The sequence below is a fragment of the Lampris incognitus genome, chromosome 13 (assembly GCF_029633865.1).
Source record: "Lampris incognitus isolate fLamInc1 chromosome 13, fLamInc1.hap2, whole genome shotgun sequence".
NCBI lineage: Eukaryota > Metazoa > Chordata > Actinopteri > Lampriformes > Lampridae > Lampris > Lampris incognitus.
The window spans coordinates 2,594,391-2,617,780 of NC_079223.1; the positions used below are offsets into that span (position 1 = coordinate 2,594,391).

General features: G+C 45.4%; 1 protein-coding gene across 1 annotated transcript in view; it reads right to left on the minus strand.

Moving 5' to 3' along the window:
- Positions 1–23,390, minus strand: part of LOC130122381 (mitogen-activated protein kinase kinase kinase kinase 3-like) — a 150,824-nt gene that overhangs the window by 61,089 nt on the left and 66,345 nt on the right. The window contains exons 13-14 of the mRNA XM_056291257.1: positions 19,880–19,958; positions 16,180–16,238 (exon numbers count right to left, since the gene is read on the minus strand). Coding sequence (XP_056147232.1) covers positions 16,180–16,238; positions 19,880–19,958 — 138 coding nt within the window. The remainder of the gene's footprint in view (positions 1–16,179; positions 16,239–19,879; positions 19,959–23,390) is intronic.

The window sequence follows — 23,390 nt, forward strand, 5'->3', positions numbered from 1 at the left end:
ATCTGCTTTGGTTGTGTGTTGTAACAGTCTGTGTGGAATCTGCTTTGGTTGCGTGTTGTAACAGTCCGTGTGGAACCTGCTTTGGTTGTGTGTTGTAACAGTCCGTGTGGAACCTGCTTTGGTTGCGTGTTCTAACAGTCCGTGTGGAACCTGCTTTGTTTGCTTGTTGGTAACAGTCCGTGTGGAACCTGCTTTGGTTGTGTGTTGTAACAGTCCGTGTGGAACCTGCTTTGGTTGTGTGTTGTAACAGTCCGTGTGGAACCTGCTTTGGTTGCGTGTTGGTAACAGTCCGTGTGGAACCTGCTTTGGTTGTGTGTTGTAACAGTCCGTGTGGAACCTGCTTTGGTTGCGTGTTGTAACAGTCCGTGTGGAACCTGCTTTGGTTGCGTGTTGTAACAGTCCGTGTGGAACCTGCTTTGGTTGCGTGTTCTAACAGTCCGTGTGGAACCTGCTTTGTTTGCTTGTTGGTAACAGTCCGTGTGGAACCTGCTTTGGTTGCGTGTTGGTAACAGTCCATGTGGAACCTGCTTTGGTTGCGTGTTGGTAACAGTCCATGTGGAACCTGCTTTGGTTGCGTGTTGTAACAGTCCGTGTGGAACCTGCTTTGGTTGCGTGTTGTAACAGTCCGTGTGGAACCTGCTTTGGTTGCGTGTTGTAACAGTCCGTGTGGAACCTGCTTTGTTTGCTTGTTGGTAACAGTCCGTGTGGAATCTGCTTTGGTTGCGTGTTGTAACAGTCCGTGTGGAATCTGCTTTGGTTGCGTGTTGGTAACAGTCCGTGTGGAGCCTGCTTTGGTTGTGTGTTGTAACAGTCCATGTGGAACCTGCTTTGGTTGTGTGTTGTAACAGTCCGTGTGGAACCTGCTTTGGTTGTGTGTTGTAACAGTCCGTGTGGAACCTGCTTTGGTTGCGTGTTGTAACAGTCCGTGTGGAACCTGCTTTGGTTGCGTGTTGTAACAGTCCGTGTGGAACCTGCTTTGGTTGCGTGTTGTAACAGTCCGTGTGGAACCTGCTTTGGTTGCGTGTGATAACAGTCCATGTGGAACCTGCTTTGGTTGTGTGTTGTAACAGTCCGTGTGGAACCTGCTTTGGTTGCGTGTTGGTAACAGTCCGTGTGGAACCTGCTTTGGTTGCGTGTTGTAACAGTCCGTGTGGAATCTGCTTTGGTTGCGTGTTGTAACAGTCCGTGTGTAACCTGCTTTGGTTGCGTGTTGGTAACAGTCCGTGTGGAACCTACTTTGGTTGCGTGTTGGTAACAGTCCGTGTGGAACCTGCTTTGGTTGTGTGTTGTAACAGTCCGTGTGGAACCTGCTTTGGTTGTGTGTTGTAACAGTCCGTGTGGAACCTGCTTTGGTTGCGTGTTGTAACAGTCCGTGTGTAACCTGCTTTGGTTGTGTGTTGGTAACAGTCCGTGTGGAACCTGCTTTGGTTGCGTGTTGGTAACAGTCCGTGTGGAACCTGCTTTGGTTGCGTGTTGTAACAGTCCGTGTGGAACCTGCTTTGGTTGCGTGTTGGTAACAGTCCGTGTGGAACCTGCTTTGGTTGCGTGTTGTAACAGTCCATGTGGAACCTGCTTAGGTTGTGTGTTGTAACAGTCCGTGTGTAACCTGCTTTGGTTGTGTGTTGGTAACAGTCCGTGTGTAACCTGCTTTGGTTGCGTGTTGTAACAGTCCGTGTGGAACCTGCTTTGGTTGCGTGTTGTAACAATCCGTGTGTAACCTGCTTTGGTTGTGTGTTGGTAACAGTCCATGTGGAGCCTGCTTTGGTTGCGTGTTGGTAACAGTCCGTGTGGAACCTGCTTTGGTTGCGTGTTGTAACAGCCCGTGTGGAATCTGCTTTGGTTGCGTGTTGGTAACAGTCCATGTGGAACCTGCTTTGGTTGCGTGTTGGTAACAGTCCATGTGGAACCTGCTTTGGTTGCGTGTGTAACAGTCCGTGTGGAACCTGCTTTGGTTGCGTGTTGTAACAGTCCGTGTGGAACCTGCTTTGGTTGCGTGTTGTAACAGTCCATGTGGAACCTACTTTGGTTGCGTGTTGTAACAGTCCGTGTGGAACCTGCTTTGGTTGCGTGTTGGTAACAGTCCGTGTGGAACCTGCTTTGGTTGCGTGTTGTAACAGTCCGTGTGGAGCCTGCTTTGGTTGCGTGTTGTAACAGTCCGTGTGGAACCTGCTTTGGTTGTGTGTTGTAACAGTCCGTGTGGAACCTGCTTTGGTTGCGTGTTGGCAACAGTCCATGTGGAACCTACTTTGGTTGCGTGTTGGTAACAGTCTGTGTGGAACCTGCTTTGGTTGCGTGTTGTAACAGTCCGTGTGGAACCTGCTTTGGTTACGTGTTGTAACAGTCCATGTGGAACCTACTTTGGTTACGTGTTGGTAACAGTCCGTGTGGAACCTGCTTTGGTTGCGTGTTGTAAAAGTCCGTGTGGAACCTGCTTTGGTTGCGTGTTGTAACAGTCCATGTGGAACCTACTTTGGTTGCGTGTTGTAACAGTCCGTGTGGAACCTGCTTTGGTTGCGTGTTGTAACAGTCCGTGTGGAACCTGCTTTGGTTGCGTGTTGTAACAGTCCGTGTGGAACCTGCTTTGGTTGCGTGTTGTAACAGTCCGTGTGGAACCTGCTTTGGTTGCGTGTTGTAACAGTCCGTGTGGAACCTACTTTGGTTGCGTGTTGTAACAGTCCGTGTGGAACCTGCTTTGGTTGCGTGTTGTAACAGTCCGTGTGGAACCTGCTTTGGTTGCGTGTTGTAACAGTCCATGTGGAACCTGCTTTGGTTGCGTGTTGTAACAGTCCGTGTGGAACCTGCTTTGGTTGCGTGTTGTAACAGTCCGTGTGGAACCTGCTTTGGTTGCGTGTTGTAACAGTCCGTGTGGAGCCTGCTTTGGTTGCGTGTTGGTAACAGTCCATGTGGAACCTACTTTGGTTGCGTGTTGGTAACAGTCCGTGTGGAACCTGCTTTGGTTGCGTGTTGTAACAGTCCTTGTGGAACCTGCTTTGGTTACGTGTTGTAACAGTCCATGTGGAACCTACTTTGGTTACGTGTTGGTAACAGTCCGTGTGGAACCTGCTTTGGTTGCGTGTTGTAAAAGTCCGTGTGGAACCTGCTTTGGTTGCGTGTTGTAACAGTCCATGTGGAACCTACTTTGGTTGCGTGTTGTAACAGTCCGTTTGGAACCTGCTTTGGTTGCGTGTTGTAACAGTCCGTGTGGAACCTGCTTTGGTTGCGTGTTGTAACAGTCCGTGTGGAACCTGCTTTGGTTGCGTGTTGTAACAGTCCGTGTGGAACCTGCTTTGGTTGCGTGTTGTAACAGTCCGTGTGGAACCTACTTTGGTTGCGTGTTGTAACAGTCCGTGTGGAACCTGCTTTGGTTGCGTGTTGTAACAGTCCGTGTGGAACCTGCTTTGGTTGCGTGTTGTAACAGTCCATGTGGAACCTGCTTTGGTTGCGTGTTGTAACAGTCCATGTGGAACCTGCTTTGGTTGCGTGTTGTAACAGTCCGTGTGGAACCTGCTTTGGTTGCGTGTTGTAACAGTCCGTGTGGAACCTGCTTTGGTTGCGTGTTGTAACAGTCCGTGTGGAACCTACTTTGGTTGCGTGTTGTAACAGTCCGTGTGGAACCTGCTTTGGTTGTGTGTTGTAACAGTCCGTGTGGAATCTGCTTTGGTTGCGTGTTGTAACAGCCCGTGTGGAACCTGCTTTGGTTGCGTGTTGGTAACAGTCCGTGTGGAACCTACTTTGGTTGTGTGTTGTAACAGTCCGTGTGGAATCTGCTTTGGTTGCGTGTTGTAACAGTCCATGTGGAACCTGCTTTGGTTGTGTGTTGTAATAGTCCGTGTGGAACCTGCTTTGGTTGTGTGTTGTAACAGTCCGTGTGGAACCTGCTTTGGTTGCGTGTTGTAACAGTCCGTGTGGAACCTGCTTTGGTTGCGTGTTGGTAACAGTCCGTGTGGAACCTACTTTGGTTGTGTGTTGTAACAGTCCGTGTGGAATCTGCTTTGGTTGCGTGTTGTAACAGTCCGTGTGGAACCTGCTTTGGTTGTGTGTTGTAACAGCCCGTGTGGAACCTGCTTTGGTTGCGTGTTGGTAACAGTCCGTGTGGAACCTGCTTTGGTTGCGTGTTGTAACAGTCCGTGTGGAACCTGCTTTGGTTGCGTGTTCTAACAGGTCGTGTGGAACCTACTTTGGTTGTGTGTTGTAACAGTCCGTGTGGAACCTGCTTTGGTTGCGTGTTGTAACAGCCCGTGTGGAACCTGCTTTGGTTGCGTGTTGGTAACAGTCCATGTGGAACCTGCTTTGGTTGCGTGTTGGTAACAGTCCATGTGGAACCTGCTTTGGTTGCGTGTTGGTAACAGTCCGTGTGGAACCTGCTTTGGTTGTGTGTTGTAATAGTCCGTGTGGAACCTGCTTTGGTTGTGTGTTGTAACAGTCCATGTGGAACCTGCTTTGGTTGCGTGTTGGTAACAGTCCATGTGGAACCTGCTTTGGTTGCGTGTTGGTAACAGTCCGTGTGGAACCTGCTTTGGTTGCGTGTTGGTAACAGTCCGTGTGGAACCTGCTTTGGTTGCGTGTTGGTAACAGTCCATGTGGAACCTGCTTTGGTTGCGTGTTGGTAACAGTCCGTGTGGAACCTGCTTTGGTTGTGTGTTGTAATAGTCCGTGTGGAACCTGCTTTGGTTGTGTGTTGTAACAGTCCATGTGGAACCTGCTTTGGTTGCGTGTTGGTAACAGTCCATGTGGAACCTGCTTTGGTTGCGTGTTGGTAACAGTCCGTGTGGAACCTGCTTTGGTTGCGTGTTGGTAACAGTCCGTGTGGAACCTGCTTTGGTTGCGTGTTGGTAACAGTCCGTGTGGAACCTGCTTTGGTTGCGTGTTGTAACAGTCCGTGTGGAACCTGCTTTGGTTGCGTGTTGTAACAGTCCGTGTGGGGAGCGAGAGGCGGAACACTTTGTCCGAAATGTCGTCTGGACCTAAAACGTCTCCAGAAAGTATGGATGTTTGTGTGTTGTGTGGAGGAACGTTCGACTCGTGTCGACTACTTGGGAAACAGTCCAAACGTAGACGTCGTCTCTCAACTCCAACCTCACGTCTCCAGTTGCTAATCCAACTGTAAACCATGACGGTCGCACGGAAGAGGAAGTCTTCCCGGGAAAGGGAAGCCAGCAGCGACACTGGACGCCCCGAAATACTGCCCATTTTAGCTCTGGGTTCTGAGATTTGTGAGGCATCACATGACATAACATACACGAGTCCTGAAGAAAGACATGGCATCCCTACAACCCTGTCTCCCCATGCTGACACCGAACCCTAACCTTTAACCTTCTTACGGATGGAGGCAAGCCATAGGAGCGCTTCCCTCCCTGGGAACGTCATATTATAGTTCAATGTACGACTACGTCAACACCCCACGAGCAGCTATGTCACCTTATATAGTCAGCGTGCAGCAGTGTTCACCATCAGCACCGCTCACTTCAGTCTTCCACTTTTGTAATAGTTTTTTTATTCTTCTTCTTTGCTGTAATAGTTTTGATAGATATTTCATAGCTTTACTAGCTATGTGTCTGTTTCTTTTGTGCTCGGATCTGCTGTTTTTTAGTCTTGTGTATTTGCTGCCTTGGTTGTTTGTTTTTTCTTTTTTAACTTGTGTAATTCTGAGAGTTTTGAGCAACTGCGATAGAAACGGTTTCCCTCGGGATTAATACAGTTTTATTTTATTAAAAATAATTACTAAAATATTTATCAAAATATCTAATTATTTATCAAATAATTATTAAACAGGTTATTATTAAATAATTATTAAATACATAATCATTATTAATAATTATTTAGTAAAATAATTTCTTTTTACCAGTTGATGGGGATGGGGTGAGGGGAGGGAAAACAGGGTGGAAAATGTTTGCTGTGTTTTTATATAATTGTTATTCAATGCATAATGTTCTGATTTGCAAACTGAAACCAATAAAAAAACATTTTAACAAATAAAAATAAAGTTTTCTGGATCCGAGTTAGGATGGAAGTGAGCGGGTTTACCCATGCACAAAGATATGAGGTTGAGGGATCGTCTGTTTGTGTGTGTGTGTGTGTGTGTGTGTGTGTGTGTGTGTGTGTGTGTGTGTATGTCCTTCTATCTGTGTGGCTCGTACAGCAGACTATCAAGTCTTTCCCCTCTATCCACCCATCATTCCATCTAAACTCCTCCATGCCATTTGCCCTGCCTGCCACAGTATTGGGAAGTGTGTGGTATACCGACATAAAAACGATGACGGAAACGAGAATTCTCGTCACCATGACAACTACTTAGTGAGTCAAGGGAAACAAAAGATTAACAAAAACCAACACTTTAAGACAAATTTGGTTACCACAGACAAAGAAAAAAGACAACAAACAAAAACAACCCACAAGTTGACAGCCACAAGAGTCATCAATGTGCAAATGGAGCGAGGCAGAGAAGACAAGTAAAGAAAGAGGCACGCGCTGGACAGATGGAGCAAATGAAAGAGGAGACAGAAAGACGAATGGACTCAGACAAAGATGGACAGAGTGGAAGACAAAAGGACAGAAGAAGCAGGGATGTGACGGAAGGCAGTAGAACATAAAAAAGGACTATGTGATGAGCCTGGGGGGGGGGCGGATGGAGAGAGACAAAGAGAGCGAGTACTACCAGGTTAGATTTCGCGGTATAGTAGAGCTCCTCAACACAGTCCAGATAGCGCTCAGAGTCACACTGGTTGGCAAGACAGAGCGAAAGAAACCTCAGTTAATACACTGACCTGGATGGATGGAGGGACAGAAGGAGGGAGGGAGGATAACAGGATGGGATGGGTGGATAGCAGGGTAGGAATATATGGATGGATGGATGGATGGATGGATGGATGGATGGATGGATGGATGGATGGATGGATGGATGGATGGATGGATGGAAGGGAATGGACTGATAAATCTACCCGGAAAAGAGGCTCCCACTTGTGAGGGGTGGAAGTTACAAAAACAATAAAGCAAACACTGAACTGGTTAAACAGTAGCAAATGAAACGCTGTCTTGAATGAATTCCATCACAGTAAATGTTGCATCACATGAACCAGAACAACTACATTCTAATGTTGCATCACATGAACCACAACAATTCTGAATCAAATGAAATGCAGTTATATGTGATACTGAAATGCTGATTGAAATTCTACATATGGATCATAATAAGCCGATGAGAGACGTGACAATGCCACATGTTAAAGTGACATGACTCTGGGGTGTGAGTGGAACACATGGCGCTGGTTTGACATCATCACCTCACATGATCGCTGGCAGGAAGTATACTTTTTAAATCTGTTTATTAGGTTTTGCAATTTATTCAACATGACATCCCCTCCCTCCCTCCCTCCTGACTCCACAGTGGAAACAAAAGGGAGACGGGGCATCCAGGTGGCGTAGTGGTCTATTCCGTTGCCTACCAACATGGGAATCGACGGTTCTAATCCCCCGTGTTACCTCCGGCTTGGTCGGGCGTCCCTACAGACACAATTGGCCGTGCCTGCGGATGGGAAGCCGGATGTGGGTATGTGTCCTAGTCGCTGCACTAGCGCCTCCTCTGGTCGGTTGGGGCGCCTGTTCGGAGGGGAGGAGGGACTGGGGCGAATAGTGTGATCTTCCCACACGCTATGTCCCCCTGGTGAAACTCCTCACTGTCAGGTGAAAAGAAGCAGCTGGTGACTCCACATGTATCGCAGGAGACATGTGGTAGTCTGCAGCCCTCCAGACGGGGTGCAGCAGAGACCGGGACGGCTTGGAAGAATGGGGTAATTGGCCGGGTACAATTGGGGAGAAAAGGGGGAAAATTCCAAAAAAAAAAAAATCATCACAGATACTTTGTGATTTGGGGCATATGAGAAAATGTCTTATAAAATTCCCCTGTATACCTGTATATCTGTATACCTGTATACATATAACTGTATAACTGTATACCTATATACCTGTAAACCTGTATATCTGTATACCTATATACCTGTACATCTGTATACCTATATACTGTATACCTGTATATCTGTAAACCTGTATATCTGTATACCTATATACCTGTATATCTGTATACCTGCATACCTGCATACCTGTATATCTGTATATATGTATATCTGCATATCTGTATATATGTATATCTGCATACCTGCATACCTGTATATCTGCATATATGTATATCTGTATATCTGTCAGGACCCGGGAACTTGCTATTTTGTGTGACTTTTATGGCTTCTTGGATCTCAAGTGAAACTCGTCTGCCAAGGTTGCCGGAAAGCATCTCTTCAAGTACGGGATAGCATATATTATCAAGAGGGTGGTAGTGGTCCCAAATACCCAGAGGGCATTCAGAAGAGTGACGATCAGAACAGAAGTTTAGAAAGGTTTGGTGTCTTATCTCTTGTACCTGAAAGAACCAACAGCAGCAGGTGATTCATGTTAGTCATCAGTCTGGAAGCGACAGCTAAATAAGCTTGATAGACAAGAAGTTTACTTGCTTTGTCCCCTGTCTCAAAAACACGCTGTCTAGACTTAAGCAAAAGTCCTTCTGCCTTACTAGTTGATAACATATCAAACTGGGCCTGGAGGTGAAGGCATCTATCATAGAGTGCCGGAGTTGGGGCAGTTGCATACCAATTGTCTAATTATAAAATTTCCTTGGAGATCTCAGAAAATTTAACTGCTTCTGACTTTCTGGCATGTGAAACATGAGAGATTTTCTGACCCCGTAGATGAGTTTTAAATGCTTCCCACACAGTCGAGTGGGAGACACTAGGGGTTTGATTATTCATTCATCTTCAGCCGCTTCTCCGGGGTCGGGTCATGGTGGCAGCAAGTTAAGTAGGGCACTCCAGACGTCCCTCTCCCCAGCAACACCCTCCAGCTCCTCCTGGGGGATCCCAAGGTGTTCCCAGGCCAGATTTGACATTTAGTCTCTCTAGTGAGTTCTGGGTCTACCCCGGGGTCTCCTCCCAGTTGGCCGTGACCGGTAAACCTCCAAAGGAAGGCGCCCAGGAGGCATCCTGATCAGATACCCAAACCACCTCAACTGGCTCCTTTCGACACGAAGGAGCTGTGGCTCTACTCCGAGCTCCCTCCAGCTGTCTGAGCTCCTCACCCTATCTCTAAGGCGGAGCCCAGACACCCTACGGGGTTTTCTTAGTTAAAAATAAAATCTAATTTGAAAAGAAAGGAACTCCTTGAAAGTATTATTGGACAGCAGTGGGGAGTTAAAGCACCACAGCCTTGATGGGACACAGCTTCTAGATAAGTTGATCTCCATAGAGGTGTGGGTGTGGTCCGATATAACAATGCTGTGGTACTCACATGACTTAACCTTTGATAAAGGTCTATCATCCACCAGAAAGAAATCTATCCGAGAGTATGTCTGGTGTGGGTGTGAACAGAATGAGTATGCTTTGGTTGATGCGAAGTTAAACCTCCAGGGGTCAGACAAGCCTTGCTGTTCAGTATAGGAGGCCATAACCTTAGCAGAGCCAGAAAGAGCTCATCATTGGTAGAAGACCTATCAAGAGTGTTGTCTTAGACCAAGGTGAAATCCCCCCCCCCCAATAATTAAAAAAACTGTTGTCTACGCCTGGTAATATAGAGAAGAATTTGGAAATAAACTGGTTGTCACCCAAATTAGGTGTGTATACACAGGCGAGGAGTATAGGAGTGTTTTGGATGAGACCCGATACAATAACATAGCAGCCCTTGGGGTCAAAAATAGAGCTGAGTAGTTCAAAAGCATTCTTTTTTCTTTTTCTTTTTTTTTACCACTTAAAATGGCAACATCCGTGGGCTCTACCATTAAACTTCGAGTGGAATAAATGCCCAACTCATCCCTTCTTGAGTCTTGGAGCACCAGAGGTGCACAGGTCTATCTCCTGGAGGAAAACTATGTCAGCCTTTAAGTGTTGTAAATGGAACATTACTGTGTTTAATTTGGTAATCTTGTTCAAACCCTTAATGTTCCAAGAGACAAAACGAATACTGCCCTGAATAATGTTCAAATCAGCCACTTGGGATGTGGGAGAAGTAATGTTCAGCATATTGCCATTGCGACGAAAGCCATATGGTAGTTACACACACAAGTGGGGGAAAAATGAAGAAAAAAAAATTAACAATAAAACAAATTCTGGCTCCAGTCCCACCCCCTCCCACCTCTCACCCCAGCCTCCCTCCCACCCGCCCTAGGTGCCTTTCCAATGAAGGCACCTTGAATCCAAAACCCTGTTACAACAAACGCTTGTATAGCTGACACAATTGTTCTCTGTCATTAAAATAACAGTAGCGTCCGCGTAGCGTAGCGGTCTATTCCTTTGCATACCAACACGAGGATCGCCGGTTCGAATCCCCGTTACCTCCGGCTTGGTCGGGCGTCCCTAGACACAATTGGCTGTGTCTGTGGGTGGGAAGCCAGATGTGGGTATGTGTCCTGGTCGCTGCACTAGTGCCACCTCTGGTAAGTTGGGCACCTGTTTGGGGGGGAGGGGGAACTGGGGGGAATAGCGTGATCCTCCCACGCGCTACGTTCCCCCGGTGAAACTCCTCACTGTCAGGTGAAAAGAAGCAGCTGGTGACTCCACATGTATGGGAGGAGGCATGTGGTAGTCTGCAGCCCTCCCCGGATCAGCAGAGGGGGTGGAGCAGAGACCGGGACGGCTTGGAAGAGTGGGTTAATTGGTCAAGTACAATTGGGGAGAAAGAGGGGGGGGGGTCCCCCCCAAAAAAGGAAGGGGTGGTAATTGGAATTGCAATAAATTGAACTGTGTAAATTGCGCGTGAATAAATGTCAAGGCGATCAAACAGAATAATAATGATTTGGAATCTAATTTTACTACGATGCAATTATTTCATTTGGTAGTGTTTCAACGTTTCACATTCACCATAACTGCATTTTATTTGATGTAATATTTATTACCTGCACGGATTTTATTTGATGCAACATTTAATATGCTCACATTTTATTCAGTCAGTGTTTAATTCATTATTTTTGTTACCTCCACCCTTCTTACCCACTAATAAGTGAGAAGCCAGATCCTATTCATAAATCAACCTGGAAGCAGATGAAGATGTGGTTCAATATGGAGCGCTGAAAGACGTATAGATCTAGGTAGGGATGGAGAGAGGTTAGGTTCATGAAGGTCTTCAAGGCTCAGCATACTTCATATCAACTTTCTCTTCCAAAGCATTGTGCAAAAATGACTGACACCAATTTAATTCATAGTGGCCAGGGAATTATATGTTACAGTCATCATGATCTCCCTCCACAAATTCACTGGGTTTTGGGTATTTTTGTCACCGCTATGCCAAGACTTGAGCAAATGTGGGTACAGACGAATGCTCGAGATTTTCTTTAAAGCTTTACATGGTGAGCATTCAGCAGTGTACATAATGATGAAGCAGTTGTGTAAGTAGTGAGAGGAACCGAATTTGCATACTACTCAAAAACCTTCTTGTTTCCACACCAAAGCACACCTGGTCAATAGCTGTAGAAAATGGCTTTACAAGTCGGCCTCACAAAAAAATACGACCTTGGGAAGGGGAGGTTTCAACGCTGCACCATGCTAGATGCCCCCCCCACCCCCACCCCCATCCTGCACCAATGTATTTGGAGGGTGAGGAAGAAAAATGATCAGAGCAGAACAAAAATATTAATGAATGTCGTGACCGGAGGCAACAAAGACATCACAGTTTGCTAGTCCCGATACTGCTAATGGCAAAACGTAGATGTGCTGGTGCGCAGTGCCAGTGAGTACCAGCCCATTTCAAGCGCTGGTGACAAGCAAAGCCCAAATGGCCTCACATTAAGTTGCCTACCGTGTTGCAAAATATAGAAGTCCACACAAACAGTGGAGGAGCTAATAATTCCTGCTGCCGTAGACATGGTGTGAGGTAAATAATACAAAATTACAACACACCCCACTGTCCCACAGCACTATTTCAAAGTGTATGTCTAATATTCCTAATGGCTTGGAAGAGCAGACAACCTAGAAGTTTTTCCATTAGGGATGTGGGGCCTGACCGAACAAGGACACATGGTGTCACTGATGCGAAGCTCAACTGCTGTGTGATTTTGTTGTGAACAGAGCAATACGGGATCATCGTGTTAAATTTGTAATTGGAAGTAGGCCCAGTACTGACTGCACATTTTCCAACTCAGTAACTAATGTTACATATGTTTGGGCGGCACGGTAGCCCTGTGGTCAGTGCTGTCGCCTTACGGCAAGAAGGTCCTGGGTTTGAACCCCGGGGTTGTTCAACCTTGGAGGTCATCCCAGGTTGTTCTTTGTGTGGAGTTTGTATGTTCTCCCCTTGTCTGCGGTGGGTTTTCTCCGGGTGCTCCGGTTTCCCCCACCATCAAAAAGACATGCATGTTAGGGTTAACACTCCTGTCTGTGCCCCTGAGCAAGGCATGGCAAGACGAACGGGAGTTGGTCCCCGGGCACTGCACGGTGGCTGCTCACTGTTCTTAGCTACACAGCTAGGATGGGTTAAATGCAGAGAGGAATTTCCCCACAGGGATCAATATAGTATATCAAAATTTTAAAAAATACAGTGCCTTGCAAAAGTATTCAACCCCCTTGACAGTCATCAGTAATTTCTGGATTATAAAAGATACTCACACATCTGTTCCTGAACAGTATTATTGTCGTGAACCCATAAGCTCTAACAGCATGCTCCCACAGCCAACATAAGTTATGTTTCACTGACTTTTTGTTAATAAATTAAAAACTACAACATGGTGCTTGCATAAGTATTCAACCCCTTGTGCTCTGAAAGCTCCAAGTTTACACAAATGACAAACTATTCCTAAAACAAACTCAGGTAAACAAAACTGGACTTAACTAGTGTGCACCTGTAAGATATTAGAGTAACGTTCTGGTTTATGGGTATAAAAATCACTCTGTGTAAAGTGCATTAGCCGGGCGTGAACTCCATCAGAAAATGAGGACAAAGGAGCTGAATACTGAAGTAAGAGACAAAGTGATCAAAATGCAGAAGGCAGGAGAGGGACACAAAAGGATATCCATGTGTTTGGATGTCCCACTGTTGGATCCACTGTCAGAAAGTGGACACTGTATCACACCTCCCAGGCACTTTGTAGGACAGGCCGTCCCTCAAAGCTAAGTGTCCAAGCAAGACATGGGCTGGTGAGGAAAGACACAGATGATCCTGCAATCACTCTGAAGGAGCTCCAGCGGTCAGTGGCTGAAACTGGAGTAGATGTGCATGGGTCAGCCTTAACACAAATTAACAAATCTGGGCTTTATGGGAGGGTGGCGAGAAAGAAGCCGTTGCTCTATATGCTATGCATATAAAACCATGCTTGGAGTTTGCTACCAAACATGAGAGAGACCCAGTTAGGATGTGGTAAAGGTTTTGTGGTCAGATGAGATGAAAGTTGAGCTTTTTGGCCAAAACTCAAAGTGTTATGTGTGGTGCAAACCTAACACTGCTCAGCCCTAAAAAACACCCTCCCTACTGCAAAGCATGGCGGCAGCATAATGCTATGGGGTTGCTCTTCCTCTGCAGGCACTGGGAACCTTGTTCACATTGAGGGAAGAATGGATGGAGCCAAATACAGGGAAATATTGGAAGAAAAGCTGTTGCAGTCTGCCATAAAACTGAAGCTGGGGAGAAGGTTCACCTTCCAGCAGGACAATGATTCTAAGCACAAGGCTAAAGCAACAATGGCATGGCTCAGCAACAAAAAGGTGAAGGTTTTGGAGTGGCCAAGTCAAAGTCCGGACCTCAACCCCACTGAAAATCTGTGGCACAGACTGAAAATCACAGTTCAGAGGCCCCAACCCACCAACCTGTAAGACCTGTAAAATTTTGCCAAGAAGAATGCGCAAAGCTTGTACATACTTACCCCAAGAGAATCATGGCTGTTACTGCAGCCACTGTGGGGGTCGAATACTTATGCAAGCACTATATTTTAGTTTTAATCTATTAATAAAAAGTCAGCAGAACATAACTTATTTTGGCCTTGGGAACATGCTGTTAGAGCTTATGGGTTCACAAAAATAATATTGTTCATGAACAGATGTGTGAGAGTATCTTTTATAATCCAGAAATTAGTTATGACTGTCAGGGGGTTGAATACTTTTGCAAGGCACTGTATTATTTACATAATATCATGATTGCACATTGTAAAATAAATTCTTTTGCACTGGTTCAACAGAGTTAAAGTTATCTAATCTGAAACATGGTTTTTAGCTAAGAAAAGCACGATGACAAAAGGCTAAGAGAGAATAGCAGCAGGGGTGCAGAAAAAATATATTGCCAACTTTCTTAGCATTGAGGATTATAAAATTAATTTGAAAATAAAATGATAAAAATAAAATTAAAAAACATGAAATCTTAAGTGTCTTATAAGAGCATATATTTTTAGACGCACTTACTCCCAAACATTAATGGTACAGCTAAATGTGAGGCTTAATGTGAATTTGCGAGTGACTGAGTTAGAAGTGAGGTTCACGAGGTGCTTAACATCTAAGACGTATGGTAACCACAGATTTAAAGTTACCAACCTGAAGTGTCGCATGCAAACTAATGTCCTTATTGACAGCTGATGACAATATATGAATATCTAAATCATCAACACTTTTGTACTTGCTCATTTTAAACAGTAAATAAATCCAAGACCATTTTGGCAAGTTTGCTGACATCTAAAGGTTGGAAATCAGTTAGAGTTACTCTGTGATGTAAGCATAGCAGGAAAAACACAGCTGCAGCAAATGGCATTAATATTGTGTCTGTTGGATGTAGGTGTGCCGAAGAACCAGCACTGGACAGTAGCACTGACAATTGTTGGTGCTGCTTCTGTCTGTCTGTCTATGTGCCAACGCTGATAGGTGTGCTGGTATGCCTAAACCAAAAACACTAATTATTAATTTGATGTGACTTACTTCCTCCTACTCCTTTTCCAATATTTAACAAATAATCTGATGCATACGGAGATTTGTTTGCTGAGTTTGATGCGTGGATTTGTTGATCACTTCAGATTATTGGCAAATTGCATCCTGATTATTTACATGTTTGAAATAAATCATCATCATTGTCATTCATGTGACAATTAACAAAGGATAGTTATCATTTGCACTGCATCTGGGCTGTAAGCTCAGGTAGTGCCAGGTGTGATGAAGCAGCAAAGTTGTTACAGCTGGCAAGCAAATATAGCAGACAGTCAGTCAAGACAAGTGCATAGAAGAACTTGACTATCAGAAACACCAGTAGTTAAAACCCAGATTTAACCACGTTTCAACCACACGGTAACAACACCGGTAATGATTATATTTAAAATTGATCTTGAGGGGCGTGTGGGTGGCATGGCAATCTATTCCATTGCCTACCAACACAGGGATCCCGGTTCGAATCCCCCATGTTACCTCCGGCTTGGTCGGGTGTCCCTACAGACACAATTGGCCGTGTCTGCGGGTGGGAAGCTGGATGTGGGCATGTGTCCTGGTCACTGCACTAGCCTCCTCTGGTTGGTTGGGGCGCCTGTTCAGGGGGGAGGGGGAACTGGGGGGAATAGTGTGATCCTCCCACACACTATGCCCCCCTGGTGAAACTCCTCACTGTCAGGTGAAAAGAAGCGGCTGGTCACTCCACATGTATCGGAGGAGGCATATGCTAGTCTGCAGCCCTCCCCGGATCAGCAGAGAGGGTGGAGCAGAGACCGGGATGGCTCGGAAAAGTGGGGTAATTGGCCAGATACAACTGAGGAGAAAAGGGGGGGAAGATCTCTGGGGCATAGGGTGACTAAACACCACTCTGCATACTGCACTCCACACAGTAAAGAAAAACGGTGATGTTCATAATTTTAATTTTGAGAAACATAATCCATACAGGATCATCAGCTTTACCTGGATTCTTTTGGTTAGTGATGACACCCTTTAAAAGTCCATTCACATGACTATGTGATTAAAAAAAAAAAACAAGGAGAAAAAAGTTTCTTTTTAAATTCTAAAGAGCCCCATTTTGCCACAAATCAAGTTGTTTGTTTCCTTTCCTTCCAGCTAAACTACCTGCACAGACATTAATGTTCAGCTCGACAAAGATGAACCGATAGACTTTGACTGCCGGGCAGGTGAGGGTCATGCTTGTTTGTCTTGGGAGGTACACAAGGAAAACACGCAGAAAGAACCATTAATAACTCACCGGTTCATGGTGGGGTTCTGTCTCTTTCCTCAGTGGAGGGTCAAACTTCACCTGATCAACTGAGGAACAGAAAGGAAGAGAGAGAGAGAGAGATGGAGAGAGAAAGTTGATGTGTGTGACATCTCTCAACTGGTGCAAAGTTTGAGTCACATTCTTGTTGATTTGTCTCTTCCTGAAATACACTTTCTGTATATGGGGCGCCTTGATGGCTTTGCCAGTTAGTATGTGCACCATGACAGTTAGTTGCACCACAACAGTTAGTATGTGCACCATGACAGTTAGCTGCACCACAACAGTTAGCTGCACCACAACAGTTAGTATTTGCACCATGACAGTTAGCTGCAACACAACAGTTGGTATGTGCACCATGATAGTTAGCTGCACCACGGCAGTGAGTATGTGCACCATGACAGTTAGTATGTGCACCACAACAGTTAGTAAGTGCACCATGACAGTTAGTTGCACCACAACAGTTAGTATGTGTACCATGAGTTAGTATGTGCACCATGACAGCTAGTATGTGCACAATGACAGTATGTGCACCACAACAGTTGGTAGTATGTGCAGCATGACAGTTAGTATGTGCATCATGACAGCAGGTGCACCACGACAGTTAGTATGTGCACCATGACAGTATGTGCACCACAAGTTAGTATGTGCACCATGACAGTTAGTATGTGCACCATGACAGCATGTGCACCACAACAGTTAGTATGTGCACCATGACAGTATGTGCACCATGACAGTTAGTATGTGCACAACAGTTAGTATGTGCACCATGACAGCATGTGCACCACAACAGTTAGTATGTGCACCATGACAGTTAGTATGTGCACAACAGTTAGTATGTGCACCATGACAGTTAATATGTGCACCACGACAGTTAGTTGCACCACAATGGTTAGTATGTGCACCATGACAGTTAGTATGTACACCATGAGTTAGTATGTGCACCATGACAGTTAGTATGTGCACCATGACAGATAGTATGTGCACCATGACAGTATGTGCACCATGACAGTTAGTATGTGCACCATGACAGATAGTATGTGCACCATGACAGATAGTATGTGCACCATGACAGTTAGTATGTGCACCATGACAGTTAGTATATGCATCATGACAGTATGTGCACCATGACAGTTAGTATATGCATCATGACAGTATGTGCACCATGACAGGCTCAGACCTAACCACCACTTTATGGTACTCAAAGCCTGCTCACAATCTTTCTATTTATTTATTTATTTGGATTCACCCCCCCCCCCTTTTTTTTTTCTCCCCAATTGTATCAAGCCAATTACCCCACTCTTCCGAGCCATCCCGGTCTCTGCTCCACCCCCTCTGCTGATCCGGGGAGGGCTGCAGACTACCACGTCTCCTCTGATACATGTGGAGTCACCAGCCGCTTATTTTCCCCTGACAGTAAGGAGTTTCACCAGGGGGACATAGCATGTGGAGGATCACACTATTCCCCCCAGTTCCCCCTACCCCCTGAACAGGCACCCGGACCGAACAGAGGAGGTGCTAGTGCAGCGACCAGGACACATACCCACATCCGGCTTCCCACCCGCAGACATGGCCAATTGACCTTTCGCAAAGTCCCGCCCCCCTTAGTTACTGTTGCTATGCCCTTCAAGCATTTCAGAAGTATCCAGGAAGTAGCCGGAAAACACCAAAACATGAAGGAAGAAATCAGCGCATTCCCAGAGAAAATAAATGATGTATTTTGGAGTAATTCATCCTTAATATCAACCCGTGAAAAGCAGAAGGGGCTACAGTACGCGGTGGCGGGACACATTCAGAATATTCAAAGTAAAACTGACTTGCGTGGACTCCGGGCTGCTGGGGGCAACTGTAATGGAGGGTAAAGCTTACCAGTTGCAATCAAAGAATGAGAAACCCCATCAACCAATTCTGAAACACATTGTGGACCAGCTGTGCTCTTGCACTGTAGGGTAAGTTACATATTTCAGCTGTTATTGGTATATTTTTGAAAATCCATTGTCAACATCACCATATTGTAGTGTTGATTTTGGCCAAGGTTCCCCATAGCGTTCTTTTATCCAGGCTTTCTCGGGGGTACTGTATGGACTCCTGGGGGTCGCAGGGTGGCCAGGTACATGCCCCGGGGCAAGGGGAACCGCCCCATGATTTTTTTTTTAACCTTCGGACCAGAACCGGTATTTTCAACAAAATAAGGCAAACGAGATGCCCCCGCTGGCGGGATGACTTTTCCGAACGACCGGTCCCCACCTGGAGCTCACAGAGGGGGAGAAACGTTTAAAATAGGCCGGATATGAGGAGGTCAGACTGGCCAGAGACCATCCCAGCCGACCCTCCCCGCGGGTCTTGATGCTCTGAAATGAAAGGTGGAACCTGGCTAACCTGTGGCTAGCATAACCAAGTTATGTTAGTGGACTAGCTATCATTAGCTATCATTACATTAGGTATCTCTGGCCACAGACTAAACTGGTTATGTTCATCAGGTACATTAATAATGTCATTTTGTTCGTCAGTAATACGTTGCTATGTTAATAATGGTAATAATAATTGTGTGGGTAAAAGTAACAGTAATAAGACGTTAGCTGTTTTAGCTATCAATAATAGCTAGTAGCAAGCTTAGCTTGGAGCAGGCAGGTATTTTTGTTGATTTTGGATGGATTAAGCTAGCCATGGGGTCTGCTATACTGCCAAATCTATTGCCGACATTGCCCTTCTTGTATTATGGGTTTCGGTAAGGGAAAGAAAATTACACCCCTCCAAACTTTTCAGATATCTAGTATCCGATTTGCAGATCCCATAGGCACACCGTTTCAGCATTTTGCTATGTGTTTGAAAGCTTGACGGACCTCCCTCACATAGAAACCGTTGCTAAGGTAGGATTGGACAAGCACCGTTCTGGGGCGGTACTTTGCGAAAGGTCAATTGTGTCTGTATGGATGCCCGACCAAGCCAGAGGTAACACGGGGATTCAAACCGGCAATCCCCATGTTGGTAGGCAATGGAATAGACCACCATGCTACCCGGATGCCCCACAATCTTTTCTTTTTTTTTTGTGGAAAACTTTACTTTCCGATTTTCAAGGTTTTTTTTTTTTTGGAACAGATATACAAGACACATGAACAACAAAAATACAAATAAAAAAACTTATAGTAACCCCCCCCCAGGCTCAACTAAAGAGAGAAAAAAAGGACTATGCAGGGACTTCTTATTCCAATGCCACATAATAACTGTGTTTTTGAAGACAATATAAAGTTGTACACATATATCTGTATAAATATTGTCGTTACAACCAACTAAAAAGTACATTCAGTAAAACGGAAAACCTACAATAAAGTGTGTGAAAGGACTGCAGGTCAGAGTAAAGTTTGCATCAGCATATGAATAGTCCACTTCCGCTACACTATGGGACAGTTCTGTTAGACGCTGTTCATGTTTCTTTCTCTCATGTGCTGTGTATGAGATTATTTGGCCTCTAAGGTCAACAATGCTTCGTGGCACGCCCCACAATCTTTACTGCGGGTAGTCTTTCACCAAAAATACCTCACTGAAGCCATCCATACTGCAATGAGATGTGGTAATTTCAAAGTAAAGCAGTCTGTTGTAGGACTAGAGAAGTGACACTATTCATTCATTCATAAAATGTACACACAGTAGTTTATTTAGCTGCTCATGTGAAGTGTAAGTAAATACTTACAGTTTATCTCTGACAGTGTCTTTCCTTCCCTGCTGCTTCTACTGGTTGATGGGATACGATGAGGAACAGAGACTGGAGACTGTTGGGAGAGTGCAAAACACACACACACACACACACACACACACACACACACACACACACACACACACACACACACACAAAAACACACACACACACACACACACACACACACAGTCAGTCAGCAGTCCAAGAGATATACAAGAGAAGAAATGTTCAGTTTAGTAGACATTTTACAGATCACAGCAGATTCAACGCATTAGTAGAAAACAAACCATCAAACAAACAACAACAACCCGCCAGTCAGTCATTTCCTGTTTGTGTGAATTGATTACGCTGCAAAATGACAAAACTCAGCCAAACCAATGCAACACAAACAGCTGGCCAGCTAACAACAGCGTCCAGTTTCAGCTTAGTCATGATGTGGGTCAGGATGTAGGCCTGTGCACCAGTATATCTGTGTAGCGCAACATTAAATGACCTGACATATGGTGTTGTGTGGATGCTGCAGTTTAAAGCGCCTCATTGTACCATGAGGTGATACAGTTTCTTCGTTTTTACCTACCAACCTAAGGAATTGATCCTTAACCCTTACAATGTCAGAGCAATTCTCAACTCCAGAACTATAAACGGCATTTGCAACTATTTGCAATAGTGTGCCAAGAGAAAACAGGTTTTCATGTGACCAGTCACTTCAACCGGTGATTTGTCTGATCAGTCTTCCCTCTTTGGTTGAGTGCTCATGAATCCATGAAATCATCTGTTGTTATCATCAGTTGGAAGGAAAACCTGCATACTCTTGGCACCCCATAACACATGGTGACCTCTGTCTTCTCTATGGACTGAATTACACAGGGAAAGGAACAAGAGCCCGACCGATAAATCGGCGTGCTGATATTATCGGCCGATAGCTAATTGCAGATAAACCAGTACCGGTGTTTACAACGGCCGATAAGTGAAAATTAAAAAAGAAACAGAGACGAAAGATTGTCGTTATGTGGAACACTACAAATCAACAGTCAGCTGACCCGAGCAGAGTAGACCGCGGTGAAGTTAGTTTTAAGTTGGTTCTCGACATTCACTCCAGATCCAGTGGCTTTCCTGGTGGTTAAGAGCGAGCACTCAGAGGTGAGCTAACCATCCTCTTACTGCCAACACTGGGTGGAACTGAGTGGGAAGAAGCCACTGGATCCGGAGTGAGTCAATCAAATAGCCAACCTAAAACCAACTTCACTGTGGTGCAGAATAGCCCACGACGGGAGATCATCTGTGCTCATGTAAGTTGATAATTGTTGCATGCAATACATTAATTAAATAATAAATAATAATAAATATCCTCCATCACTTCTCCTCTTTGCCTAAATAAGCCTGACAACAATCATGTCAACTATGCCTGGTTTGTCTTGATGCATGCTCAATAATCCAGGTAAGAAAAGCCAAGACGAATGAATCAGCTCATCTGGACACAACGTTTACTGACAGAAAAGTTTCATCACTAATCTTCAGTCTCACCTGACATCAGGTGTCCCCATCCTTATAAACAATACAGTGGCATAACGACCCAAACCAACGACAAGTTTCATATGCAAACTGCCGTGACCATTAACTAGAGTCCCAATGGCCACGTGCACTATTCACAGAGGATTGGGAGCGTTTGTAATCACAACACTGTAAGATGTTTCACCAGGAGGATGTGGAACATGACAGGTTAGTCTTCTTACACTGTGAAGTTGCAATTGGTGATGGGGGACATTTGACTGTTGATGTTTACCACAAACCAACAAATACTGACCAGTACTTAAGGTTTGACTCTCACCATCCACTGAAGCACAAACTAGGAGACATCAGGACGTTGGACAACCGAGCTGACAACGTACCCACCGACACAGCAGCCGGGGAAGGGGAGAAATCCCACATTAAACAGGTCCTGGTTAAGTGTGGTTATCCTAACTGGGTGTTTGTCAAAGCCAGGAAGATGCCCAAACAGTAGACCAGCCAATCGAAGAGAGGAGAAGGACAACAGCTGTCTCAGTGTAAACCAGTGCTGATTCTGTATGTGGCGGGAGTGTCGGAACAATTGAGACGCGTATTTTCCAAACACCGTATCTCAGTTCCTTCCAAACCCCAAAGCAATCTTCAACAGAAGTTGGTCCACCCCAAGGATCAGGTCCCCTGGCACAAACAGAGCAATATAGTGTAGCTGTTAAGTGCCAGGAGGATTGCCATGACTTGTGCATCGGGGAAACCAAACAGACGATAGCCAAGAGGATGGCAGAACACAGGAGAGATAACACGTCAGACCAGGACTCCACAGTCTACACCATCTACAGACCAGGACTCCACAGTCTACACCATCTACAGACCAGGCCTTCACAGTCTACACCATCTACAGACCAGGACTCCACAGTCTACACCATCTACAGACCAGTGACCACTTTCAAGGATGAGGATGTGCACATCCTTGATAGAGAGGAACACTGGTTTGAACGGGGCGTCAAAGAGGCCATATGTGAAGAGGGAACGACCATCCCTGAACTGGGTGGGGTGGGGGTGGGGGGCTAAAAGTACATCTGTCACCATCTTACAATGCTGCGATGCAAACATTCCCCAATCCTCTGTGAATGGTCACACCCATATTTGCATATGAAACTGATTGTTGGTTTGGGTCGTTATGCCAATGTATTGTTTATAAGGGTGAGGACACCTGCAGTCACTGCATTGTTTATAAGGTGGAGACACCTGCAGTCACTGTATTGTTTATAAGGGTGGGGACACCTGTAGTCACCGTATTGTTTATAAGGGTGGGGACACCTGCAGTCACTGTATTGTTTATAAGGGTGGGGACACCTGTAGTCACTGTATTGTTTATAAGGGTGAGGACACCTGCAGTCACTGCATTGTTTATAAGGTGGAGACACCTGCAGTCACTGTATTGTTTATAAGGGTGGGGATACCTGCAGTCACTGTATTGTTTATAAGGGTGGGGACGCCTGCAGTCACTGTATTGTGTATAAGGGTGGGGACACCTGTAGTCACTGTATTGTTTATAAGGGTGGAGACACCTGCAGTCACTGTATTTTGTATAAGGGTGGGGACACCTGCAGTCAGGTGAGACTGAAGAGGTCACTTAGATGATGATGAGACGTTTCTGTCAATAAACGTCCAGATGACCTGATTCAACCTTCTGTAACATGCCTGGTTTTGCTAGAGTAACATGAAAGCCGGTACCATCAGTCAAACATCAAACTTATGTTCACCATTATGATAGTCGAGTGGTGTAGGCCAAGCTCTTAATAAACTAGAGTGTAGGTTTATTCATCAAACAGTCTGGAAGTTCTAGCTCGTAAACTAACAACGGTCCTATCATTTCCCCCTTGTCATGTCTAAAAACTCTCTGGCAACATGGCTTACAGCAGCTTATAACACTGTCCACCGCTAAACCAGGTAGCCCACAAAGCTAGCTAATGCCGTGTTCATCGGTGCAAGACTGCTA